The following is a 23,026-nucleotide window of genomic DNA, read 5'->3' as shown; positions in this document are numbered from 1 at the left end:
CGCTAGCTACAAGGGAGCGGGATGCACAGGTGTCCACAGCAGCTACTACACGCTTGCTTGGACCGCCGGACTGTTTGATGTCAACAAAGATCCGTGGCAGACTGTCACCTCCACTGCTCAGGCATAACACCTTGGAGTCACCATGATCACCAGAGTGCACAGGAGCAGCAGCTGCACTCCCACCCCGCTGCTTCTTCTGCTTGAAGGCCTTGAACTCCGCACAATCTCTCATCATATACCCAGCCTCGTCGCACAATAAACACGTCAGCTGACTGTGTTTGGCTTGGTTGTGGCTACCGGTGCCACTACTCGTGCTCGCAGGGCAGTTCCGCTTGAAGTGGCCAACTTGACCACACTTGTAACACAGGACACGTCTTGCGGAGTCGCGACCTGCACCTGCTGCAGCGGTCATCCTGGAAGAGCCTGATGGAGCCCGATCGTCTAGAGCACCGTAGCTCACTGCTGCCACACCGGGCTTCATCGATCGCTCCACGCTTCTAAGCCGCCTGCCGTACTCCACGCAATCGTCGATGGTGTCCGTTTTTCCACTCATACGGAGCTCCTTCGCAAACTGAGAGGGGAGCCCGGAGAGAAACTGCCCGATCACTATTTTATTCTTCCCGTCAGCATCAACCTGCTCACCAGACAAGGTGAGAAGCCTCTTCAAGTCCGCTGCGAAGTTGTCCACCGACTTGTCTCCTCGCAATATCCTGGACGTAAACATCGAGTATGCTTGATCCGGTGCCATCCCAAAAGTGGCGGTCAGCTTTGCTTTCACATCGGCCGGCTTCTTCTGACCCGCTGCCGCCATCTCGTTCCACACGGTGAGCGCCTCACCCTCGAGATAGAGCGGTAGATTCGCCATCTTCTTTTCGTCCGAGTCCCACTTCTGCAAGTCCGCGACAACTGAGAACTTCGCCCAGAATTCGCTCAGGTCGTCCCGACCCCGACCGAACGGTCTCAAGAAGCATTCGACTTTGGCCATCTCGCACTGCTACCCTTTCGCCCGACTAATCCGAGTTACAACACAAACTCCTGAGTCCCGGGTTTCGGCACCAAAAAGTGCTGTAACCGAATGGCGCCTAGTAGCATGCACTATGATCCGACACACCGCCAAAGACAACAACCGACCTCGACCTTCGTTCTAAGATTTTGTTGAGTAAGAAAAGTGAACGGTATTATAATTATGTGACCAAAAAGATACAGTGAAAGAAAAGCCTAGCAAAGCATTGCAAGCCACGTTGGTTCGGCTGCACGACTTCGGCTGCCACTTTGCAAGCTAGTGCAAACATGCAGATCGACAATGTTAAGCGGAAACCAAACATCACAACATTTCCAGAAACTAACTAATGATTATGTGTTCACACCTACTAACCTACATGTACATATAACTAGTCTATAACTAAGTAATTTACTATGCACGTGTCTGGTTTGTTATGTTATGTTTTTTTGTTGACAATGCAACAACTGTGGAAAGGTCACAACAATAATTATGTTGTTATGTTAGCAAACTAGAATGGACACAATGGATTCGATCACAGGCAAGTGGGCTTATATGCGCGGAACTACTGTACGGTATAATGATTTATCACTCCCTTAGTATTGACTCACATAGATTTTTGCCATACCTAAGCAGTCAAATATTCCTGCATATTTCACTCCTGAGGGCTATATTGACTGCTTATATTTGACTGCTTAGGGGTTGCGCAGCTGAACGGTGCCTAGTGCAGCATTGTCACTGCATGCATAAGTAGGTGGTGGTGCAACGGTTGTGCAATCATAAAACTGGGATTCATGAGGTTATCGTTCTGGAATTTGAAATATGGACTGTTTGTCGTGATAAATCTAATATTGACTTCGTACTTGGTACGTATAGGAAATAAAAACCTCGTAAAAGACCTCGGCTTCGCCTCGGTCTTTTACTCGGCTTTTATTTCCTGTATTGACCTCGTACTCAGTCAATATTAGATACGTAAAGGTGTCAACTAGATAGGCGGGCCGCGGGATGGTAGGTGATAGGCCGAAGGGCCGTGGATAGAGGGGATAGGAATGTGGCCAGCAGGTGACACTGTAACACCATCCCACTCCCCTAAAGAAAGCATAGGATTCTACGAACAACGCAAGTAGCAGAGAGGATGATTTCCATCGCCTGACTACTTTCCGCTCCTGCTGCTGACCGTCATCGCCATGACTACTGGCCTTCCGCTCCTGCTGACCGCTATCGCCGTGACAGCGTACCTGGATCTACAAGAGTTGCGACGACTCGTGGCCGCCATCACTCCAACTCCTGCGAGACCATTTCAAGTCCCATCCAGCCCAGGGCCAAGCACCAGAGAACACCCTCGCGATAATATTACCAAGCGCCATGTCAAGGAGCCCCCAGCATTTCACGGTGAGGCAGATTTGTTTCGGGAGTGGGTATTTAGCATGGACTTAGCTATAAAAGTGACCCATACACAAAGAAAGAACATGAAAGAAAGGTGCAAGTGTGAGGACACCTAGCTGGTGTAATGTGTGGTGCGACAACACGACAAATCACGTGACTAATGATTTCTGGACGACCTTCCTGGCAGCCCTTTTCTCATTCTTTCTATGTGTATGGGTCACACATTCAGCGCTTGAGTTTTTCTTTCTTGTGCTATTTATATCACCTCTCTACTGTATTTGCTTTTGTCTGTATATCACCTGACAAGTTAAATTCCTATTGTTTCTTTTCTTACTCTTTTCTCTTACAACCCCTACCTAAGTGTATCTGCTGTGGAGGGCGAACACCTTTTCTCTGCACATTGACCGCTGTTCCCACTGCGCCTGGAGGGGTTGCAATAAAATGTATAATGATTGTATCAAAGACGGTTTCACTGGCCGCTTAAAAAAAACATTTGCGCTGAACAATAACAATGAATTGTAGTAAGTCTCTCCAGTGCAGGTTTGCGATTAGTGCAGAGGTGGATTTGGAGACAACTCTGTTGTGAGTGGCCAACGGTCCTCTGCGCTTGTCGTTCACCTCCGAAGGCGACACTGACTCACGCTGCTGTCAGGAGTTCGCGAGGTGTTTCTCGCGCTGGAAACGGAGCGTCGCTGAAAATTGGTGCCAGTCATGCTTCGGCTGCCATGGCACAATAATTAAGGTTGTAGCACTCCTGCGGCACAAATTGCATTCACCGGCATGACGTGATTGTATACTCAAGCTCAGCTGAACCAGTGAGGCGTGAATTCCCCGACATACTGTGTAATGCCGCTCTGGGTGGTGCTTTCTTGCAGTTTGCAGAGTAGAAGGTTCAATGCTTCGGTTGCTTCGGATGGCAGTCGTGAGTCAGTCAAGTGTCCAGTCATATGGAAACACGACGCCTTCTTCCAACAGAGCCAGTCTACTTTTACGGTGGTCGGTCAGTCCCTGGTTCTGGAAAGACTGGTAATGTTTGTGCCCGGAGTAGGCTCCGGCGGATTATGCTCGCGAAATCGAGGAATTATGCTTTCATGGATTCTCGCATTATGCTCGTAAAATCCTCATACAGTGGTCCCTCTATAATCCGGCACCATTTGTGCCACGAAAATCTGCTGGATTAGGGAGGGTGCTGGATTAACAAATCTGATTTACTGCTGCAATGTGCATGAAGAGGACATTTTGGCTACTGAAAATTGTGCTGGTTTATCGAGGGTGCTGGATTATAAAGTGCCGGATTAGAGAGGGACGACTGTATTATGCTTTAGTACCCGGGATATACATTGACTTTGTTGTACTTATGGAGCCTCAAAGTTCGGGAAATTGTGCATTTTTCGTACTTGCAAGTTGCAAGTGGCCATAAGTACAACAAAATACATGTACATGAGTATCCCCATACCAAGGGCAAGGTGTCCATGCATGTAAGAGGTCAACATGGAAAAGAGAAAACAATACTTCTTCATTACTTGATTTCTTTTGTACTTCAGTAAAAATATTATTTCATTGCCAAATTAGTTTGAGTTACCTTTGAAAATGATCATGTTCAACTGTCTTCGTAATCATCATACTCGTTCAACCGATGTCACCCTGGGCTTCACCCTACGAATAATCAGCTCATCTCTCCCGTAGCTCCACTTCTCCTTCCATCATGACCGAACATCAACTATACATCAATTTAGAGCAATATCCGTAGCCTGCAGTCATATCATGGCTGCTAAAATCCAGACTGGTCATGACTTCGTAACATGCATAATGTACAAATGTAATGTACGTGTACCGGTACATGTTCACGTAGTTTTGCGGACTACCGGTACCCGCCACTATCTCTTCCGCCCCGGGATACCTGATGAAGGCTGATTCACTCGCATCTTCTGCTACATGTACATGTACTGTACCAGTGTGAGAAAGAACTTTGAAGAAGACGAGTTCGAGCATTGGCAATAATGTATTGCCATGATTTCTACCCTGCTTTTCATTGAAAACACTATCTGCATGACCCCCAAACCCTTTGCCATGCAGGCCACCAGCACTGATCAGGTGCATTGTACACAATTGTATAGCCTACATACTAGAACTGTGGTATAATCATGTAGTTATGCTCCTACCTCCGAGAGGATGCCAAATTATGCTCCAAATTTTCAACCACCAAATTATGCCAATAATTATGCCGGCAAAATTATTGGCATAATTTGGTGGTTGAAAATTTGGAGCATAATTTGGCATCCTTTCGGAGGTAGGAGCATAACAACATGATTGTATTTGATATTTGATATTTATTATTTAAAGGATTTCCCAAAGACATGGCCTAGATCTCCTAACACTGAAAATGATCATTATACTTAGGGCTGAAACAATTATACCGATAACTCGCATATCGATCGTTAAGGTTGCAATCGATAATCATTATTGCTCAAAACGAGTGCTAATGATTTTTATGGATGCATATCAGTGACAGTATTCTAGCCCTTGCACTCCATCCTATAGTGGATACGAGTGCAATCATGTACTTTCAAGCGCAGTAAATTGATTTGTGGCTTTGAAAGAGATGAGGAGAGAAGACTTTGCCTTTTCTTCGGTTCATTTGTGGGAGAAGTCGGAGATGAGAGCAGTTCCCAGAGGGTGATGACAAGATTCTTCGCTCTAGAAACAACATGAAATTCTCTACTTGAGTAGTTTATGTTGATAAACCAAGCCAGAGATCTACAGATGTCAACAGTGCGGTGCCACAAATTTGTGACGTAGCAAAGGCATCATGGAAATTCTTCATAAACTGGTGTTCGATAGAGCCGATAAGAATCGATAAAACCAATATATCGACCGTTAATGATATTGGTTGATCGTTAGGAGTTATTGATGATCGTTTCAGCCCTAATTATACTAGTGAAGCGACTTGTGTAGGCAAATATATGCCGTTTATAATGAGCGCGAAATTGTGTCCGAAATTCTGAAACAGAATCTAAAGCGGTAATCTTGGTTGGAAGGCAATTCCATAATTTGCCGATTTTATGTAAGAAAATGGAAGATGAAGTATCACAGTTCTAGTATGTAAGCTACACAATTGTGTACAATGCACCTGATCAGTGCTAGTGGTCTGCATGGTAAAGGGTTCGGAGGTCATGCAGATAGTGTTTTCACTGAAAAGCAGGGTAGAAATCATGGAAATACATTTTGTGTGCTCGAATTCGTCTTCTGAAAGTACTTTCTCACCCTGATACAGTACATGTAGCTGAAGATGCCAGTGAATCAGCCTTTATCAGGTATCCTGGGGCGGATGAGATAGTGATGGGTAGTCCGCAAAACTCCGCGTACATGTACACTACGCTTGTCACGAAGTCATGATGTCTGGATCTTAGCAGCTATGACTGTGCACGCTATGGGTATTGCTCTAATTGAGGTATAGTGGATGTTCGGTAATGATGGAAAGAGAGCTGGAGCTACGGGAGAGATGAGCTGATTATGAGAATTCGCAGGGTTAGGGTGACATCGGTCGGACGAGTATGACGATTACGAAGACAGTTGAACATGACAGTTTTCAAAGGTGAGGAAAAAATCTTTCAAAGCAAAAGAAGTTAACTAATGAATAGAAGAAGACACGTTAGTATTGTTTTCTCTTTTCCAGGTTGATCTCTAGTATGCATGGACACCTTGGTATGGGGATACTCATGTATTGTGTTGTACTTATGGCCACTTGCAAGTACGAAAAAGGCACAATTTTCCGAACTTTGAGGCTCCATAAGCACAACAAAGTGAATATGTATCCCCGCGTGCCAAAGCATAATATGAGGATTTTGCGAGCATAATGCGAGAATCCATGAAAGCATAATTCCATGATTTCGCGGGCATAATCCGCCGGTGCCTAGTCAAGTGTCAAGTCAAGTCGGCGGAATAGCGCGAGCTACAGTGTGGGGAGCAAACCCTTTCTTACAAATCGCCGAAGTCGCTACCACTATTTCGTATTCTTCTTCTTATTTAATAAACTGTTCTTCTTCTTCTTATTATTATCTTTATTAGGACTGCCCTATTCAAAATTTAATAATAATAATAATAATGTATTTAAATAACCGACGAGGAGACAACAGTCGTAAAATAGCAATGAAAAATATCAATTGTGCACTCATAACCATGTATAAACAATTAAAATGAAACAATTCCAGACGTTTTCGTGTGACCATCATAAGTGGAACATCGTCACATAGTAAGAATCACTAAAACAACCAGTTATATAGCAGTTTTTGTTCACACGCACTCACAGCTGCCACATTCATCTACTGCTACCATTCTCAGATACACTGCAAAGGTTCACACTACACGCGTTATGCATAACCGCTAGCTGTGCTGCATTCTCACGCTTCTTTTCATATTACTCTAGCTATATAACTGGTTGTTTTAGTGATTCTTACTATGTAACGATGTTCCACTGATGATGGTCACACGAAAACGTTCTGGAATTGTTTCATTTTAATTGTTTATACATGGTTATGAGTGCACAATTGATATTTTTCATTGCAATAATAATGTAGAAAAGAAAAGGACATATGGATACGAGTTAAGAGTAACTCTCCATCACTGTAATTGGATACTATATACAGTCAAAAAGTGCAATAACTATATAGGCACAAAACTGACAGAGTACTGAGGCATTCGACGTCCTGACACCTAGCTTCAACACGTCTCCGTAGCGTCTCGAATGTCTCAGTACTCTGTCAGTTTTGTGCCTAGTTATTGCACTTTCTGACTGTATATAGTATCCAATTACAGTGATGGAGAGTTCCTCTTAACTCGTATCCATATGTCCTTTTCTTTTCTACATTTATTTATGGCTCAACATCCGAGTTTCAAATAATAATAATAATAATGATAATGATAACCGCGATCAGTAATACCAGCTGGATCGACATTTGTGTACACTTTATTCATGTAATGTAAAACTGTGGAGACAATGTGCAATAAAACTGTTAAAATTCACACTTGTAAATTTCACTGCTGTTGTTCTTAGTGTTATTTCTCTAACTTAGATTTTCTATAATAGTTCAATTTTGTTTCAGTCATTGTCCTTTAGTACAACGAAGATTCCTGATGAGTGTTGTACGAAAACTTGTTTGAATCCTCATTTTCTCTACACCATTTCTTCACATTTTCATCGTTTTATTGCACATTGTCTCCACAGTTTTACATTACATGAATAAAGTGTACACAAATGTCGATCCAGCTTGTATTACTGATTGCGGTTATCAAATTGTTGTCTCCTCGCCGTTTGTTCAAATAATAATAATAATAATAATTTATTAACTGGTTTTGAGGGAAAGAGACAATAATTATAATAATAATAATTTGAGGGATGGCCCAGAGGCGTATAGCCTATCCAGGGGTTCTCCACTTGTGCGATATTGAATGGGTAGCATGCTAACCAGCTCCAGTTCCTCAGCGGTACTCACATCGTTAACTGGTTGACTGATTTGCAGTACAGTCATGTAGTTCAAACACGGGGACTGGTCTGTAGATGTCCATTGCTTGTGTGGTCCATGCAATAAGGCTCTGACCGCTAAAAGTCGACTGCAACTGTCAAGGACACATGCCAGGACCTGATATCAGATTTTGGTCGTTCGAAGTGAAGCGACTCGTTACGCCCGCGGGAGAATGTGTGGTGTGAATTCATGGCGACACAGCCTGCCCTGAAGTGACTACCAATGTTTATTTCTGGGCTGATAACAGATATTGATGTGGCTACTCCAATGCAGATGATGGTAGCGGATCTAATCAGGTTTGGTGACCCGTTTTGTCAGCTGGCCCTCGTCCGTAGGAGGCCACAGACCGTCTGGTACAGTAATATGGTGTTTTCGCAGAAGCTCTTGATGACTCTGTAATCAGTGAGAGGCCAGTGGATATTCATACTTGCAAATACTACCGGTACACTAATAGCAGACAAACATGTACTGGAATATATGTATGGTGTCATACTGCACATGTCTGTGGGAGAGTTGGATCACGCACTACACTGGGTAAAGTTATAATATGTACATGCTTTTAAAAGCGGTGGAGAATCTGAAGACCAACATTACAGTCATTGATATGTTCCAATATTCACTTGTGCATTCCCACATTCGTTTTATCTACCGGAATACATGAACATTCTAGCACAGAATTGCAATATAGAGAAATACGCACGTGGAAGGTAAGTAATCACTCGGAATCAGTTTCAGCTCAGAGCGTCATGCCTATAATCAGTATAGCACTCAGCAGATCGCTGATGATGAGAAACTGAAAGAATGTCGCCTGGCAAAAAGCTACATTTGGATAAAATGTCATACCTAGGTATATGTACATGTATGTCATTGTTAGCATACGCGGATAGTGCCGGCAGAAAAATTGGCAGAATTCGGTACTTTTTCTGGTAAGTTTCATACATGGTTGGTATGTGGATAAAGAAATGGAGCAGAATTCGAGGAATCGCACGCTATAAGGTTTGTGTGGTTCTGCCGATGTCACTGCTTTTCGAGCAGAATCTGCCGCCTTTTCGAGCATTATCCGCCAATGCCTAGTCATTGTCCCGATCTCAGGTGTGTAAAGCTTGGCAGGTATACTGTCCTATAGCTGCTGCTATTGGTGTTGACTAGCACCTACACAGGGAATTGAGCGAGTTAGCGCTCTCAGTTGCAAAGGATTCTGAGTGATCCCCTTTCTTGCACGTTTGAAATGCTCTGCGCGTAGGGTATCGATGACTATAAAAGATCTGCAGTTGTTGTTACTTCTGTGTAAACCGAAATACATGATCTTTGAAGTAGAGTCTGCGTAGAGGAAGAAGGGCAAATATAGATGATTGTATTGCTGTAACTCTGAGGTTCAGCCAGGAACGATCAGCTGATTGCACTACATGTATAAATAATCATTTAAAACCTACATGTGCGTGTGCGTATGCTTGATACTTTGCATAACATTTACCTGATCGTTTACATGACATCCCCGTCACTCAGGTCTAAGAGCACAATACACTGTACATTGTCATTGGGAATTTACCACGTGACTGGAAAAGGGAATGGAGTACAGAACTGGGATTTATTCTGAGAGCCGATCGTGGGACCAAAGGCAAAATGTATCGTCACGATTTGCCTGTCTGTGAAGGAGGTACTGCTACTTTTTCTATTATTTTCTTCCGGAGAGTCACGTGGTTGCAAAACCCAAATGGCACAGTTATATCTTTTTCTTGACTGCCATGGAGACGAGTAGCTCTCTTGCTGCGCCAAGTTGTGCATTTTCGTAATCACGCCATCATGAAAAGTCTATTTCCATCTTTCTCCACAGGACAATGGTCATAACTACCCGAGTGAAATAATGCAGGCCAGATTTTTCCACATCTCCCAGGGCGCAGAAAGCAAATGTTGCCACTTTGATTGCCGCCATTTGCCTGAACAAGCCACGGACACAGAGACATATCCTGTCAGCTAGGAGAATAGCGAATGACAGCATCGTATACTTGAGCAATCCCGAAGTCTGATCTTTCGCACTCTGCACTCAGTCGCGTGCACCCCTGGACTGGAGCAGTGGACCGTCGGTGCTGAGAGCCGCCTGTCTTCAAACTGAAGTGCTCTCCGTGGCCTGTCCAGTTCCGACTGGGAGAGATGGGCAGTCCCATGCTCCGCTAACAGCGATGAGAGAGCCCCGAGACAAGTGCAGAACCACAAACGATGGCATGTTGTCAGTTGCGGTCCACGCCGAGAGGTTGCTGGCCATTGCTACCTTCAATCCTTTGGGCAGGCCTACAATCTTCATTCAGTCGCTCTGATTATTTACCAACCGTGAGTCTGAGAATAATGTAATCGTGAATTCCAACGACAGGGACTGCTAACCTTTCCAGGTTCGACAGAAAGCAGCTCGTTGTTTTGTTGTGGCGGAGTAGAATACCGTACCAAGAAGTTCTGCTGGGTCTTCTCTCCAAGAATTCGTACTGCCCTGCGAGTCTATGTGATAAGGTTTGCTATGCTCGTGTTGCAGTCTTGCTGTTGAAAAGTTTACTGGGTGTGACTCTGCATTCGAGGGTCGTAGCTCTGCTCTCCACCCTCTGTGGGCAAGCAACGCTGTGGACATGGCGAGGACGACGCCTGCACACGCGGCGCGTTGGCCCCTGGTCATCCTGATCTTCACTCACGCTGTGTCCGGGCAATTCCTGAACGTCGTTAGCAATGTGTCGCAGAACATCCAAGTGGCCACCGAACAAACCTGGGAAGGAGCTACCCTGTCGTTTTGCATCGACACGACAGGCAGTATGTACGATGACTTGCTTCAGGTCAGGAATGGCGTCAGGAACATCTTCAGAGCCATCTCGGAGCAGCAGGAGATCCCCATCGTCAACTACGCGTTGGTGACCTTCCACGACCCAGGTAGGAATCTGTGAACATCCAGTCACTGTATGGGAATGAATGACACTGTGTGAAAAGAAATTTGTAAGGGCTGGTCAGTAATATTTGGACACACTCTTGCAGGCTGTTAGCACCTTACGGAATACATTGTCACTGGCATCATGGTGGCGGTGACTGTGATTCGCCGTCAAATAGACATGGTGGATTTTACATGTAAAATTGTAGTGGTATGTATAGCGATCGGACAGGACATGTATATGTACATGTAGATCAAAACATCCCCTTATTTGGAAATATTAGCTGGTTCATTTGCTTGCTACCCACAATACTTGTACATGTACATGTAGATCTACTGTTGGGTTGGGTAGTAGGGACAGTCCTGTATTCACAGAGTGCTCAATCCTCAACACTTACAGGGCAGAGTTGGTGCTGCATATCATTGTAATTATATTGTCTTCAGACAAAGACTTACAAGCTAGAGACTAGAGTGTAGCTGCAGTGAAGATCATGCCCAGTGCAGTACATGTACCTGTACCTGTTGTTAGTTTGACAGCATGAAACAAGGTGGAGGACACTGTGTTTACCTAATACACTGTACTTGTATTGAACTAGTATTGGGTTATAACATATGTATGTACTGAAGTACCTGTATGGATCCTGGAAGATTTCGCGCAACACAGTCATGGATCTCTGATAGTGTGATGTCTTGAGGCGAAACAACCCCCAGGGCTTCATACCAAGAGTCCTGTCAGCATCTGTCAGCACACAGGTCCTCTACCACAATGACTTTATTACCAGTACTGTTAGGGCAGATAGATACGCTTAGCCCTTGGTGGATCATTCTGGCATAGTTTCTGGCATAATCGTCGGATTTTGTCTAAAACGTATGCCCTGGCATAAAGGTCGTCTGAGACCACACGGTCAGCATAACCTTACGATGCTGGCAGAAGATGAATGCTCCAGGCATATTTTGCCGTGTTTAATACAGGAAATAACCTGGTGAATGTTACCCCTTATAAACCGTGCTGTCATGGTACCAGAGTCGTTGTAACGTTGCGGAGTGCAACAAGGGTGCAAGGCACTTGGTGGATAATGCTTGAAGAATCGGCAGATTCTGCTCGAAAAGCAGTGCAATTGGCAGAACCATACAAACCTTATGACAGGCACTTCCTTGACCTCTGCTCCATTTCTTTATCCACATACCGAACAGTTACATGCATGAAGCATACCAGAGAAAGTACCAACTCTGCCAAGGCAAGGGCTCACCTGCCAATGAGGGCCGAAAGCGCCATGCATCAGGACATAAAACTTATAAAAGACACCGGTACGAGGTATTCTTCACGAGCCGTGGAAAAGGTCAAAGTTCAAACGCAGATGCATGGCCTCATAGTAACACTTAGTTCAAACCCCAATGCATGATAATTATGACCTATCCTCAGGCTCAGACACTCCTCTCGAGGTCTCACACAGGCTCAGGCGTCAGCATGGTCACCTACATACTCACGTACATAGAAGTAAATACGTCATTGCTGATCAGGGAGTTGCCATAATAGTAATACTATGATCTGTCCCCGGGGAAAATTGCGATTCCGCGGCCGCGTTTTTTCCGCGTTTTTGCGATTTCTTAAAAGACCGCGTTTTCCGCGATTTTCCCGCGTTTTTTGAACTTTTTTGTTGCACTACACGTACACACAGTGCACTTTTCAGTCAGCAAATTAACGTCTCATCGTGGCGGCTTTTTACTCAAATATGACGAGTGCTTACACCAGAGACTTGTAACTGATTGATTTCACTACATACTCACTGAAAATTGCCGCACATCAATATTATTCACCGCATATTTACCGCATATTTACCGCAAGTTCACCGCAAATTATGCCATATTATGCCGCATTTTTCCCCGCGTTTTTTGCGATTTTTTCCGCAATTTTCCCCGGGGACAGCATGATATACCGGAAGTCGACCTAGTACTGCGCCGCATGCAGTGCCAGTTCTGGTTTCCTGCTACTAGTACTACCGTATGATCATAGCCTGCACTGCAGATTGCAGTGCTGCACTGGCTGCAGCTATCAAGTATCATGGTTCTCACCAGGGAGTCGTATAGACTCTATACGACTCCCTGGTTCTCACCTACGTAGAAGCGAACTGGCTACCTTCACTTTTCTTCAGTAGTTCGTACATCGAGACCTACATGACTGTAGTCTCGCTTCAATCAGAATTTTTTCTTTGCTGGCATCTTTCATCAAAGTAAGATTGCTCTGGAAATTTGAAGAGCCCGTATTCAGGCGTGAAACACTTGGCCAGGAGTAGATCAAGAAGTAAACTTCCAACTTTACTTAGCAACGTACCCGGTCCTTAGAAGGAAATGCTCGATAGCTTCTACCGGGAGAAACAGAGGTCAGAAACTACTTCGAAGTAGAAATGAGCACATTGTGGTATTTTTGATGATAGCCTCTGCGATACTTAGCCAGTCTGCTTTGCACCTTTGCAACTGGATGCACAGCACCGGCATTTGGCTTTATTCTAGTCAGAGTCCATTACCCCGAGCGAGCACTGGGCGAAACAAGGTACTGGTATATTGATGCATGGCGCGGTGTTGTATGTAAGCCAAACGTGTTTGGCGCATTGTGGAGGAAAATGCCACTCGGAGTCGGGATGAGGTCGCTACTCCGAGTCACGTTCATGTTGTCGGCACGTGCGGAAGCTCTTAGTCTAGGCCGTCCAGCACATTTCCAGCAGTTGTGGTTACTTCAAGTATTGAAAATGTTATGGCTGTTGATAAGTGATCTGGCAATTAGTGTGACTAGTACCTGTCACTGCCACAGCCCTGTGCGGGATATCCTGGATTTGGAGAGGGCTGATGGCTGTGAATACCAAATATGGCTTCTTTCCCTTGCCGAAGCAACCACAATTGGTAGAGAAACGCTCTGTATGCATGATGTGTATTCCAACCATTCTGTTAATTGACAAATTACTTGTCTAAGTAGACCTTTGCACCACTTCCAATTACATGTAGGGCGATCGTTGTGACCTAGGATTGGAGAACGGGTTACGTGATATCACACGATGTCACATGAGTGTATGTTGGATCAGAGATGGTGTGAATGTGCTTTGTTGTTGTTGCTGCCCTGCGGTGCACAGAGGTTAACCTCGCTACGCTCACTGCCGATCAGGCGACGTTTGAGAATGCGGTGGAGGCATCGCTGGAAGTGCACGGCGGAGGGGATTGTCCCGAGATGGCAGTCGGCGGTATCAACCTGGCGCTGCGACGCTCCCTCCCGCGATCCTTCATATTTGTGTTCACTGATGCCTCGGCCAAGGACTACCAACTGAAAACCCAAGCACTGAGCTTGATTCAGGAAACCCAGAGTCAGGTAAGCGAGTAAACGACCCAATCCACGTACGCATCACCACCATACCGAGGAGGGTTTCGTTTAAATTGCCAGACCGTCCAAAAACCTGATTCGTTCTAACACAGCTCATCAGTGGAAATAGAGGATCATGGTTGATATTTATTGTAGGGTCCCTCAACTCAAACACAAAACGGTCTCTTTGCTGCATACGTCATTAACTGTTCACTAGGAGGTACCCTAATGTGTAAATGGCTGCAATGGAGTCTGCGAGTGCTTAGAATATTTTTCAGTGGCGGATCCAGGGGGGGGGGGGGGGTTCCGGGGGTTCCATGGAACCCCCTAAATTTTGCAAAGTGTGCGGCTGAGAAAATTTCGAAAATATCATGTGTGCACAAAAGGGCGTCCGTCCGATCACAGTCAGTGCAGTCACTGAGTCAATGACTACAGTGCACTCGCGTGCGGTGGATCGATACTGTACGGATAGTAGTCTGTACTGGTGTTCACGTCCGTGATTTACAAACGGACACTGTAGACAACATTGGGTGGTTGTTTCCTTTTTGATCTTTCGAAACGATCCAAACTTACCTCCATTGGCGCTGTCATTCACTGCTGCTCAGGATGGGTGTGGTGTGGTCAGTATTCCTTGGACAAGTTTTTTGCAGAAGAGAAGGGATGTTCCGAGTACTGACACTCTTCAACTAACTTCGAACCGTACACGTAGAGTTCAAGCTCCTCAGAAGATGAGGGCTCCGACATCCAAGCAAAGTCAGTAATCTCTACTTGCTGCAGCATGCAGTAGTGACTAGTTGTTCCTCCGCAGGAACGGAGTGCTGCGCCAGCGATGTGTTTTAGATGACATTGGAAGGATTGTTAAATTGTCGACACTGTTTCGCTGTTGTTGTTTCTGTCACTAAAGTGAAGACAATGCTCTTGTCCTGTAACTATAGAGCAGTTCGCATCGTAAAAATGCCAAAAATTTCCGAAAGTACAAATGGACAGGGAAAGTAACTTATACATGTACATTGTATTTGTAGTTGTCATTTCGGCATTCCTGGCTCTCAACGTACCCATGGCTTGCATATTCGATCTTTACAAGAAGTAACAGTTGAAAGGGTCTTCAAGCCCTCACTGAACCTGTGTTTTTTTTTTTTTTTTTTTTTTTTTTTTTTTTTTTTTACAAGGATCACAGCTCACAGGCAAAGACAAAAAATTGCATAGTGGGAGCATCGTGATGGCGAGGCTTTTTGCCCTCAGCCGACCTGAGGTCTCGACGTCATGGGGACATAAAACGCACCAAAAAAAGAAGAAAAATGAAAGGAGTGACAGGTACATGATACGAAATGTTAGGAGGAGAGATAGTACATAAGAAGGAGGGGAATGATAAGACAGACAGTGCTAGGAGGAGAAGGAGAGAAAAGAAGAACAGACGTTATTGGGAATAGTATGTGGAGCGGAATTTGGAAGTCATGGGGTGAGGCAGATATGATGCTGATGATCAGAGATGGTCATGTGCCCACGACCAGTCGTTGGTCTTCAAATAGCGGTTGGCTGCAACTTTGAAGTGTTGCAAGTTCTTGGTGCAGAAAGGACCAGAGAAGTGTGCCAGTCGATTGCATACATGTATAGTATGATTGAGATTCGGCCTCATTTCCTTTGTGCTGCGCTGACGAGTCAACAAAGGACGAAACAGTTCTGTCCGCAGATTGAGTGTATATTATGATTATGTGTCGGTGCTAAAATGTAGGGTTAGCAGCAGCATTTGGTCCTGTACAGGTTTTCCATCGTCCACCACACCACAACTGCGCTCCGACTCAGTCTCCAGCGATGGTGGTGTGCTGTGGCAACGACTTTGGTTACGTGTCGAGGCCGGCTGGAGAGCGCAGTTGTGGTGTGGTCGATGATGGAAAACTATAATAATATTATGTCCGTAGTGTGTTTTAAAAGCATGCGATTCCCACTAACACAATCGGATTGTCGTTATTACAAGTGTCAACCGCACATCTGATTCCATAATATTTTGGCTGTTCAATTTTGGTTCAACCTGAACCCCCCTGTAGAGATCTCTGGATCCGCCCCTGTTTTTTATTGTATTGTATCTATTTTTTGAGTTCCTTGCCTCAACATTTTGAAGTACAACTGTCAGGAGGGACGGACAAAAAAGGTTCACTTTGCCGGGTTGAAAAGAATGCGGCGAAGGGATGACTTCCTAAAGGCCAAACCTAGTGTCGTTGGGCACTTTCTACCTGAAGAGAACCATGGAAAGCCCGAGAAGACTGAGGTGTGAGATGATAACAGTTCTCACAGAGGTGATAGCATAGGCTACATTTCTAGAACATGGTACTCAGCGTTTGATATGATGTAAAAATCAGTGACCTGACAGTATTATGTTAGACATACTATTTTTAACAGTAGCCCGGCCCATTATACATTGCAGATTCGAAAAGTTATATTGAGAGATGTTTGATTGTACTCATCCCAATACTGTGATAAAGTTACTTCAGTAGGCAGAACTGGCGTGATTCCTAGTTGCCATTCAATCGAGCCTGTTCTGTCGGTGGGACCACTAAAATTACTAACCTCTTAATTTTCTTTTTCGAATCTATGTACACGTGAACAATACGTACACATGACAAAATAAGAAACAACACCTTTTTCTCATCCATTTTATGTGTATGGGTCACGCATTCATCGTTGTTGTTATACCTCTTCTTTCTTGCGCTGTTTCTATCACCTCTCTACTGTTCATACTTAATTCGTTGTCCTTGTTCATTTGCTTTTGCCTGTATTTCACCTGATGATGAGACTTGGTTGAAGCAGAAGAGTTTGTAGAGGAGTCTGTACGAAGAGAACTGAGATGTTGCGACTCCGGCACGGTGGTACTTGTAGAAGAAGGTGGCTACTCCAAACGTTGGAGCTTGCCAGTTTGAACGAAGAGAAGGGAAATGTTTTGAACCAGATGAGAACCATGCATGCGTGTATGGCATTGAATTCCTGTATGGCACACATAAATCACAGATAGGACATTCTAGGCTAGTGCACTATTGACACTGGTCATCAACATGACTTTGTTTGCTGTTCTTCCAGGTCATATTCGTATTGACGGGTGACTGTAATGATCAAAGCGGAGAAGGATTCCGAGCCTTCAAAGACATCGCTGCTGCATCAGCTGGCCAGATTTTCTTTCTCCGGCAAAAGAATGAGGTAATGAGTCACTCCAATCCTTCACACATGTCTTGTTCATCTTCATAGTAGCTGTACAAACAAGGCCGGTCTAGGCAGCTTGAGGTAGCCTCTGTTGTGTGTGTTATTAACTGTACATTCATGTGGAGTCATTGGAGTGATAATTGTATGCAAGTTGGTAGTTTGACTACGCTTTGCCCCAAGCCTATCTGTAAACAACCGCTTCAAAACACTTTCCATGTACTCCCCCAGGTGAAACCTGAAGGTTAGAAAGTTGGAGGTGCATGTACCATAAATACTTTGAAGCTTCCCAGACCATGGGGATAGGGCTGGTCCTGGTGCGGGCAATGGCCATGGTGTGGGTAAAGTTGTATATTTCCCAACTACGAAATGCACAGACATCATATGCCTCATTTCTTGTTGGATGAGAGCAACGAAGTAAACAAGATATGCTGTTCTTTTCGAAACACGAGTGCACAGTCCAGAGTTCACGGACTGTGCGGGGAGTGCGGTACGCACTGGCTGCGCAGTTTGAAGTTGCAGTATGCACATGAAGGTGTATGCTGGTCTGAAGACAGTGTTCTTTTTGTTCTTGCACTGCTGCTGTACAGTTGCAAATTTTCGCTGCGTGGCCGAGTGTTTTTCTCTTCGTTTCCTTAGCGTAATCTGTCTGAAGTGATCATGCCTGGACGTGGACGATCCTCCACCCCAAGAGGTCGGAGCAGGTCCTCCAGGGGAGGTAGTTTGCCTGCCTCGGCAAGCAGACCTGAAACAAGCAGCTCCGACAGTAGAGCCGAACCGAACGCCCAGCTGCAGGAGCAGCAGTTGAGGATCGGCGCCCTAGAATCGGCGCTGGCCAAGGAACGGTCAAGCCGTCGTCATCGTCGTCGGTCCCCATCGTCGTCGTCATTTTCCTCATCATCATCCTCATCTTCCCCCTGTTCGTCTCCGTCGTCATCCCCGTCTTCATCGTCATCTCCCGAGTCTCGCCGTCGTCGCAAAAAAACAAAAAAGGCCAAAAAGTCAAGAAGTCGTTCCGTGTTTCCCCGGTCAACCTCGTCGAGGCGGTGGAAAAAACCCTCGTACGAAAGACAGTACGAGACGAACGCTTGGAGCAGCTGTTGCTGCGACCCTGCAGTTCTATTGTTGTTTTTGTAAAGAACCTTAATTAATTAAAGGGGAAGTTAAGTCTAAAAATCAAATTTTCACCAGTTCTAGCCTTCGGGGTGCTGAGTCGAATGGTCTTGGTCCGAGGATGCTGAGATGCTCCCTTCCTCCTATAATCCCAATCAAACTCGCGAACTTCCACCAAAACTGGGTGACTGCGCCCTTCTGGATGGGGATTTCTATGCAAAATGTCACTGAAAGCGCCATTTCGTTCTTATAAAAGCACGGATGACAGCGATTGGCCCATATTTGGTAGTCTTTTGGACGCTGAGTCGACTGGTTTTGGTCCCAAAAGGCTGCGATGCAGCGTTCCTCCTTTATTCCCAATCGAACATGGTTGAACAAGCGGTCATGTGCTCCTGCGTACACCAGCCACCTGGTCACCGTGCCTGCAGGGTACAACTTTACAGCCTGTTTGACCTTTTTTGGATGCAGTCCTGTCACTCGAGTTGAACTCGAGTTGAACCTTAGTGTGACTTGGGCGGGCAGGAGCACGTGACCGCTTGTTCAACCATGGTCATTGGGAATAAAGGAGGAACGCTGCATCGCAGCATTCTTGGACCAAAAGCAGTCGACTCAGCGTCCAAAAGACTACAACATATTGGCCAATCGCGATCATCCGTGCTTTTATAAGAACGAAATGGCGCTTTTAGTGACATTTTGCATACAAATTCCCATCTAATAGGGCGCAGTCACCCAGTTTCGGTGGAATTGCGCAAGTTCGATTGGGAATAAAGGAGGAAGGGAGCGTCTCGGCTTCCTCGGACCAAGACCATTCGACAAACCACCCCAAAGACTACAACTGGTGAAAGGTTTAGACTAAACTTCCCGTTTAAACGTTGCTTAGAACCATTAGTCCTTTACCCTTCATTATTCTACACCATGCCATACTGAGGACTGTACTCTACACTGATTTGATCTTCCTTTGTGGCATTTTCTTGTGCCCTACTTCAAAAATAAAACTTCAAGAACACACAAAAATCTAACCCAGATAGTACGTTTGTTCTTGTAGACCTTCACATTCTTCTTCAACTTTTTGGTTGTTTTCATGGCTAGCTATATTCTACGTTATCCTGTTTTTTGCCTAATGCAGTGTGATTTTTGTACGAATGAATCACAAAGGGATCTTCACGACTGGTTATGCATGGTGTGGGTATTCTTCTTTCCGTGCAACCCTTGTTACCTGTAGGTCGCCGAGGTATTGAAGTTTATCGAGATCTCTGTCAACGCTAGGCAGGTGAACATACTGTCTGTGGAGACACGACCGGGTGCTGCACGTTATCAAATTCCCGTGGACGGCAGCTTGCAGCAGCTGATTGTGTCGGTAAGAGCAGCGCATTCTACACAGTTGTGAATTTCTATGTCTACATGCTGTTGATAATCGACAGGCTGCTGTGAACTGTCTACACCTGTTTTATCATGCACAGAATATTGTGAACTGTACTAGTGATGTGGGACATACAAGACTTTCATTCTGTACTTGTTTTCTTGGCCACGTGTTCAAGAATGGATCAGTACCTAATTGGGCTGAGGTGACGGCCTTAAAAACCTAACTTTCATGTCTCTGATATGAGTTCTCTTCAAGCAGGGGAGTTATTGGCAATACTCACAGGTTGTGTGTCCCACGGGCAATACTTGAATGCTCTGTATTTGCCAGTGACTGAGGGGCTAACTAACGTCCTCTTGCGTTTCATAGGTCAGTACAAACACAACAACTGGAGTCAACGTTCGTCTGCCAGATGTTCGCGTCACGAGTCCCAATGGCCAGGAGTTCTTCCCGACCGTCGATCTCGGCTCTGTGGTCGTGATAAATATTACCAAGCCTGCTGTGGGCTGGTGGAATCTGTTTGTGGACTCACCACTGCCGTACAGCGTGCGCGTCAAGGGCGTGAGCCTTCTCGACTTCAAGATACACTTCACGGTCGCGAGTGGAACACAGCGTGTCTTCATCACCAGACCTGTTGAAGGTACAGTCGACTCCTGATATAACAAACACCGTTGTGTAGGAGAATTAGTTCTTTATAGCTGAACGGTTCGTTATAACAGAAATGCACTCACCCTGTACAAGCAGCAAGACGATGCCTGGCAAGTGGCCCATGACAGTATGAGTACACTTGGTTTACACGGGGGCCCTACCATATTTGGTTCGTTATAGAAGAAAAATGTTCACTGTAGAGGGTCAATTTTGTATGGGTTCAAACAGGGACACGGACAAGGGGTCGCTATATGTCGAAATTCGCTATATGCGAGTTCGTTATAAGTGGAGTTGACTGCATGTGACTGACTCATTGAACTGTGTGAACACTGCCACTTTGCAGTACTAGGCACCAGGATTATGTATGGCCGGGTTGTAGTGATACTGAGATGCTCTGTTGGTCATTGATCCAGCTAGTGTCTGTATGCATTGTTTCAATCATACTCGGAGCCCGCTGAAATAGGGGGTGGTTTGCGGCTTGGCTTGATGTACAGTCGTCCCTCTCTAATCCGGCACTTGTTTATCCAGCACCCTTGCAAACCAGCACACTTTCTGGCAAAACGGATATTTTCAGTTCATTTTCTAAGCTTTAATCTGGCACTTGAATTCCGCCTCCAGCAGCGATTTTCTGCACCAAATCACTCAAACTGTACATAATTCGATTTTCTAATCCAGCAGTTGTACATCACATACCGTCAGGGAGCACTGTAACATACACTTGGGAATATCCTATGCCAGTGCATAGGATATTCCCAAGTGTATGTAAAAAGACATGCATTCCACAAGGTACTTGGATTGATAAAGAAAATCCCTACGTTTTGACGTACGACACAAACATGTATGTTAACAGGTGGGCCGGGTTGGAGGACAGGATTTGATAATCCAGCACCCTTGTTTATCCAGCAGAAAATGCCGTTGCAAAAGGTGTCGGATTAGAGAGGGACGACTGTACCTGTGTTGCATGCGTCATGACTATGTGTTTGTTTGGCACTGTGTTCCACTTGTCTGCAGGCCAGTCATCGTTCATTGTGCTTCAGCCCAGTGATGCTGCAGGCCATCTTCTAGTCACCGGCATGCAACTCATAAACCTTGCTGGTACCGTCATCCATGACATTCCTCTCAACTGGACAACGTCAAATCCCTACCCGAGGCTGGCTCATCCAGGATTCGAGGCACCTCAGCAGCTCTTCTACGTGCGTGTGCAGGGTATCGATTCTCAAAACATGACGTTCTATCGCCTCACGCCAACACCTGTCCAGCCAGGGTTACCATGTAAGCCTGGCCCTCTCTCTTCACTGTTAATACACAAGATAAAGAAATTAAAGAATCCACAGTAGGTATGGACATGATGAGAATGAGAATTTGTTTCACGTGCCGAATCCTTTCTGCTAGTGTCTGGCATGATAGTGCTGTAGAATAATATCAGACCACGTGTTTTTACTCGACCGCTTACACCAAACAAGTACATGTAGAACGTCTGAGATGATTCCAGGACACAGTGAGGAGTGGCAAGCCTCCACTGCAGAACACGCTTTGTACTTTGGTGCAGCCAATGCAGGGATCAACATAACATTTAGGATCCATTCAACAACTGCTTTTCTTCTAATGAGTTCCCGTCATCTTCATGGAACGGAACAAGACTTTTCAGGAGCAACACTACTTGCTATCGTGGAGGGTGGCTAGTGAACTGTTCCTGCTGTCATCTGCAAGTGCTGTGTGGTCTCGTTGGGTCAAATGACCCGACCTATTACCACTCTAACTTTAGGCCCCTAACACAATGTTAGCTTGGCACTTGGTAGAAAGCCCTGCCATAATTTTATTCATCTGCTATTGTTTCTACTATCCTATTTGTGTCCTGGCTAGCGCCTCCAACCGTGATTGATTGGCTTACGGATATCAGTGGTGAACTAGGTGGTTCCGTGCAGCTCAGATGCGATTATCGTAGCTTGGTGCAGGCATCCGTTGTGTGGTACCGTGATGGCGTTCCAATCGACACAATCAGTCGGACAGATCCAAGTTTCCTGGTGAGAGTTGATTATTCTGTCGGACACTGCTTCTTCACAGTGCACTGTAGGTTTCGATATTAACCTGCCATGCAGACAAACTGGAGTTTTTGTATGACTTGTAGTAGCAGAGTATGGTGTAGACAACGAAAATATTTTGTCAAAGATTGTATGCTGACATTGTCGTTATATTGTAGGTGTTGGCAGATGGCAAGCTTCTCATCACCAGACTTTCTTTGAATGATGCGAATTGCTATCGCTGTCAAGTAGTTAGCATAGCTGGAAACGATACAGGCCGGCCAGTGTGTCTGGAGGTGCTGCGTAAGTTCATCATCAATTAGTCATTACCATATCTCTCTATCTCTCTCTCTCTCCCCGTCTCTCTCTCTCTCTCTCTCTCTCTCTCTCTCTCTCTCTCTCTCGCTCTCTCTCTCTCGCTCTCTCTCTCTCGCTCTCTCTCTCTCGCTCCTCCTCTCTCGCTCTCTCTCTCGCTTCTTCTCTCTCTCTCTCTTCTCTCTCTCTTCTTTCTCTCTCTCTCTCGCTCTCTCTCT

The 23,026-nt window shown here is 45.3% G+C and overlaps 1 protein-coding gene and 1 long non-coding RNA gene across 2 annotated transcripts in view; both read left to right on the top strand.

Annotated features, from left to right (window-relative positions):
• LOC135822460 (uncharacterized) overlaps window positions 1-23,026 on the top strand; it is a 122,063-nt gene that overhangs the window by 22,856 nt on the left and 76,181 nt on the right. The window lies entirely within an intron of this gene.
• Window positions 10,245-22,816, top strand: LOC135823996 (hemicentin-1-like). The gene is made up of 8 exons (XM_065336889.1): window positions 10,245-10,818; window positions 13,939-14,171; window positions 17,235-17,351; window positions 19,687-19,821; window positions 20,194-20,464; window positions 21,484-21,744; window positions 22,336-22,496; window positions 22,673-22,816. Exons 1-8 carry the CDS (start codon window positions 10,524-10,526, stop codon window positions 22,814-22,816), a joined length of 1,617 nt encoding a protein of 538 aa, XP_065192961.1. The 5' UTR covers window positions 10,245-10,523.

Source organism: Sycon ciliatum, chromosome 8 (genome assembly GCF_964019385.1).
Source record: "Sycon ciliatum chromosome 8, ocSycCili1.1, whole genome shotgun sequence".
Lineage (NCBI taxonomy): Eukaryota > Metazoa > Porifera > Calcarea > Leucosolenida > Sycettidae > Sycon > Sycon ciliatum.
Note: the sequence above shows the minus strand (reverse complement) of the source record. Positions and strands in the feature narration are given on the sequence as shown.

Bases quoted from the DNA above. Each gene is read 5' to 3' on its own strand.
- LOC135823996 (XM_065336889.1), top strand. From the start codon at position 10,524: ATGGCGAGGACGACGCCTGCACACGCGGCGCGTTGGCCCCTGGTCATC. The intron at 14,172-17,234 runs GTAAGCGAGTAA...CTGTTCTTCCAG, and splicing joins TTCAGGAAACCCAGAGTCAG to GTCATATTCGTATTGACGGG. The intron at 17,352-19,686 runs GTAATGAGTCAC...TGTTACCTGTAG, and splicing joins TTCTCCGGCAAAAGAATGAG to GTCGCCGAGGTATTGAAGTT.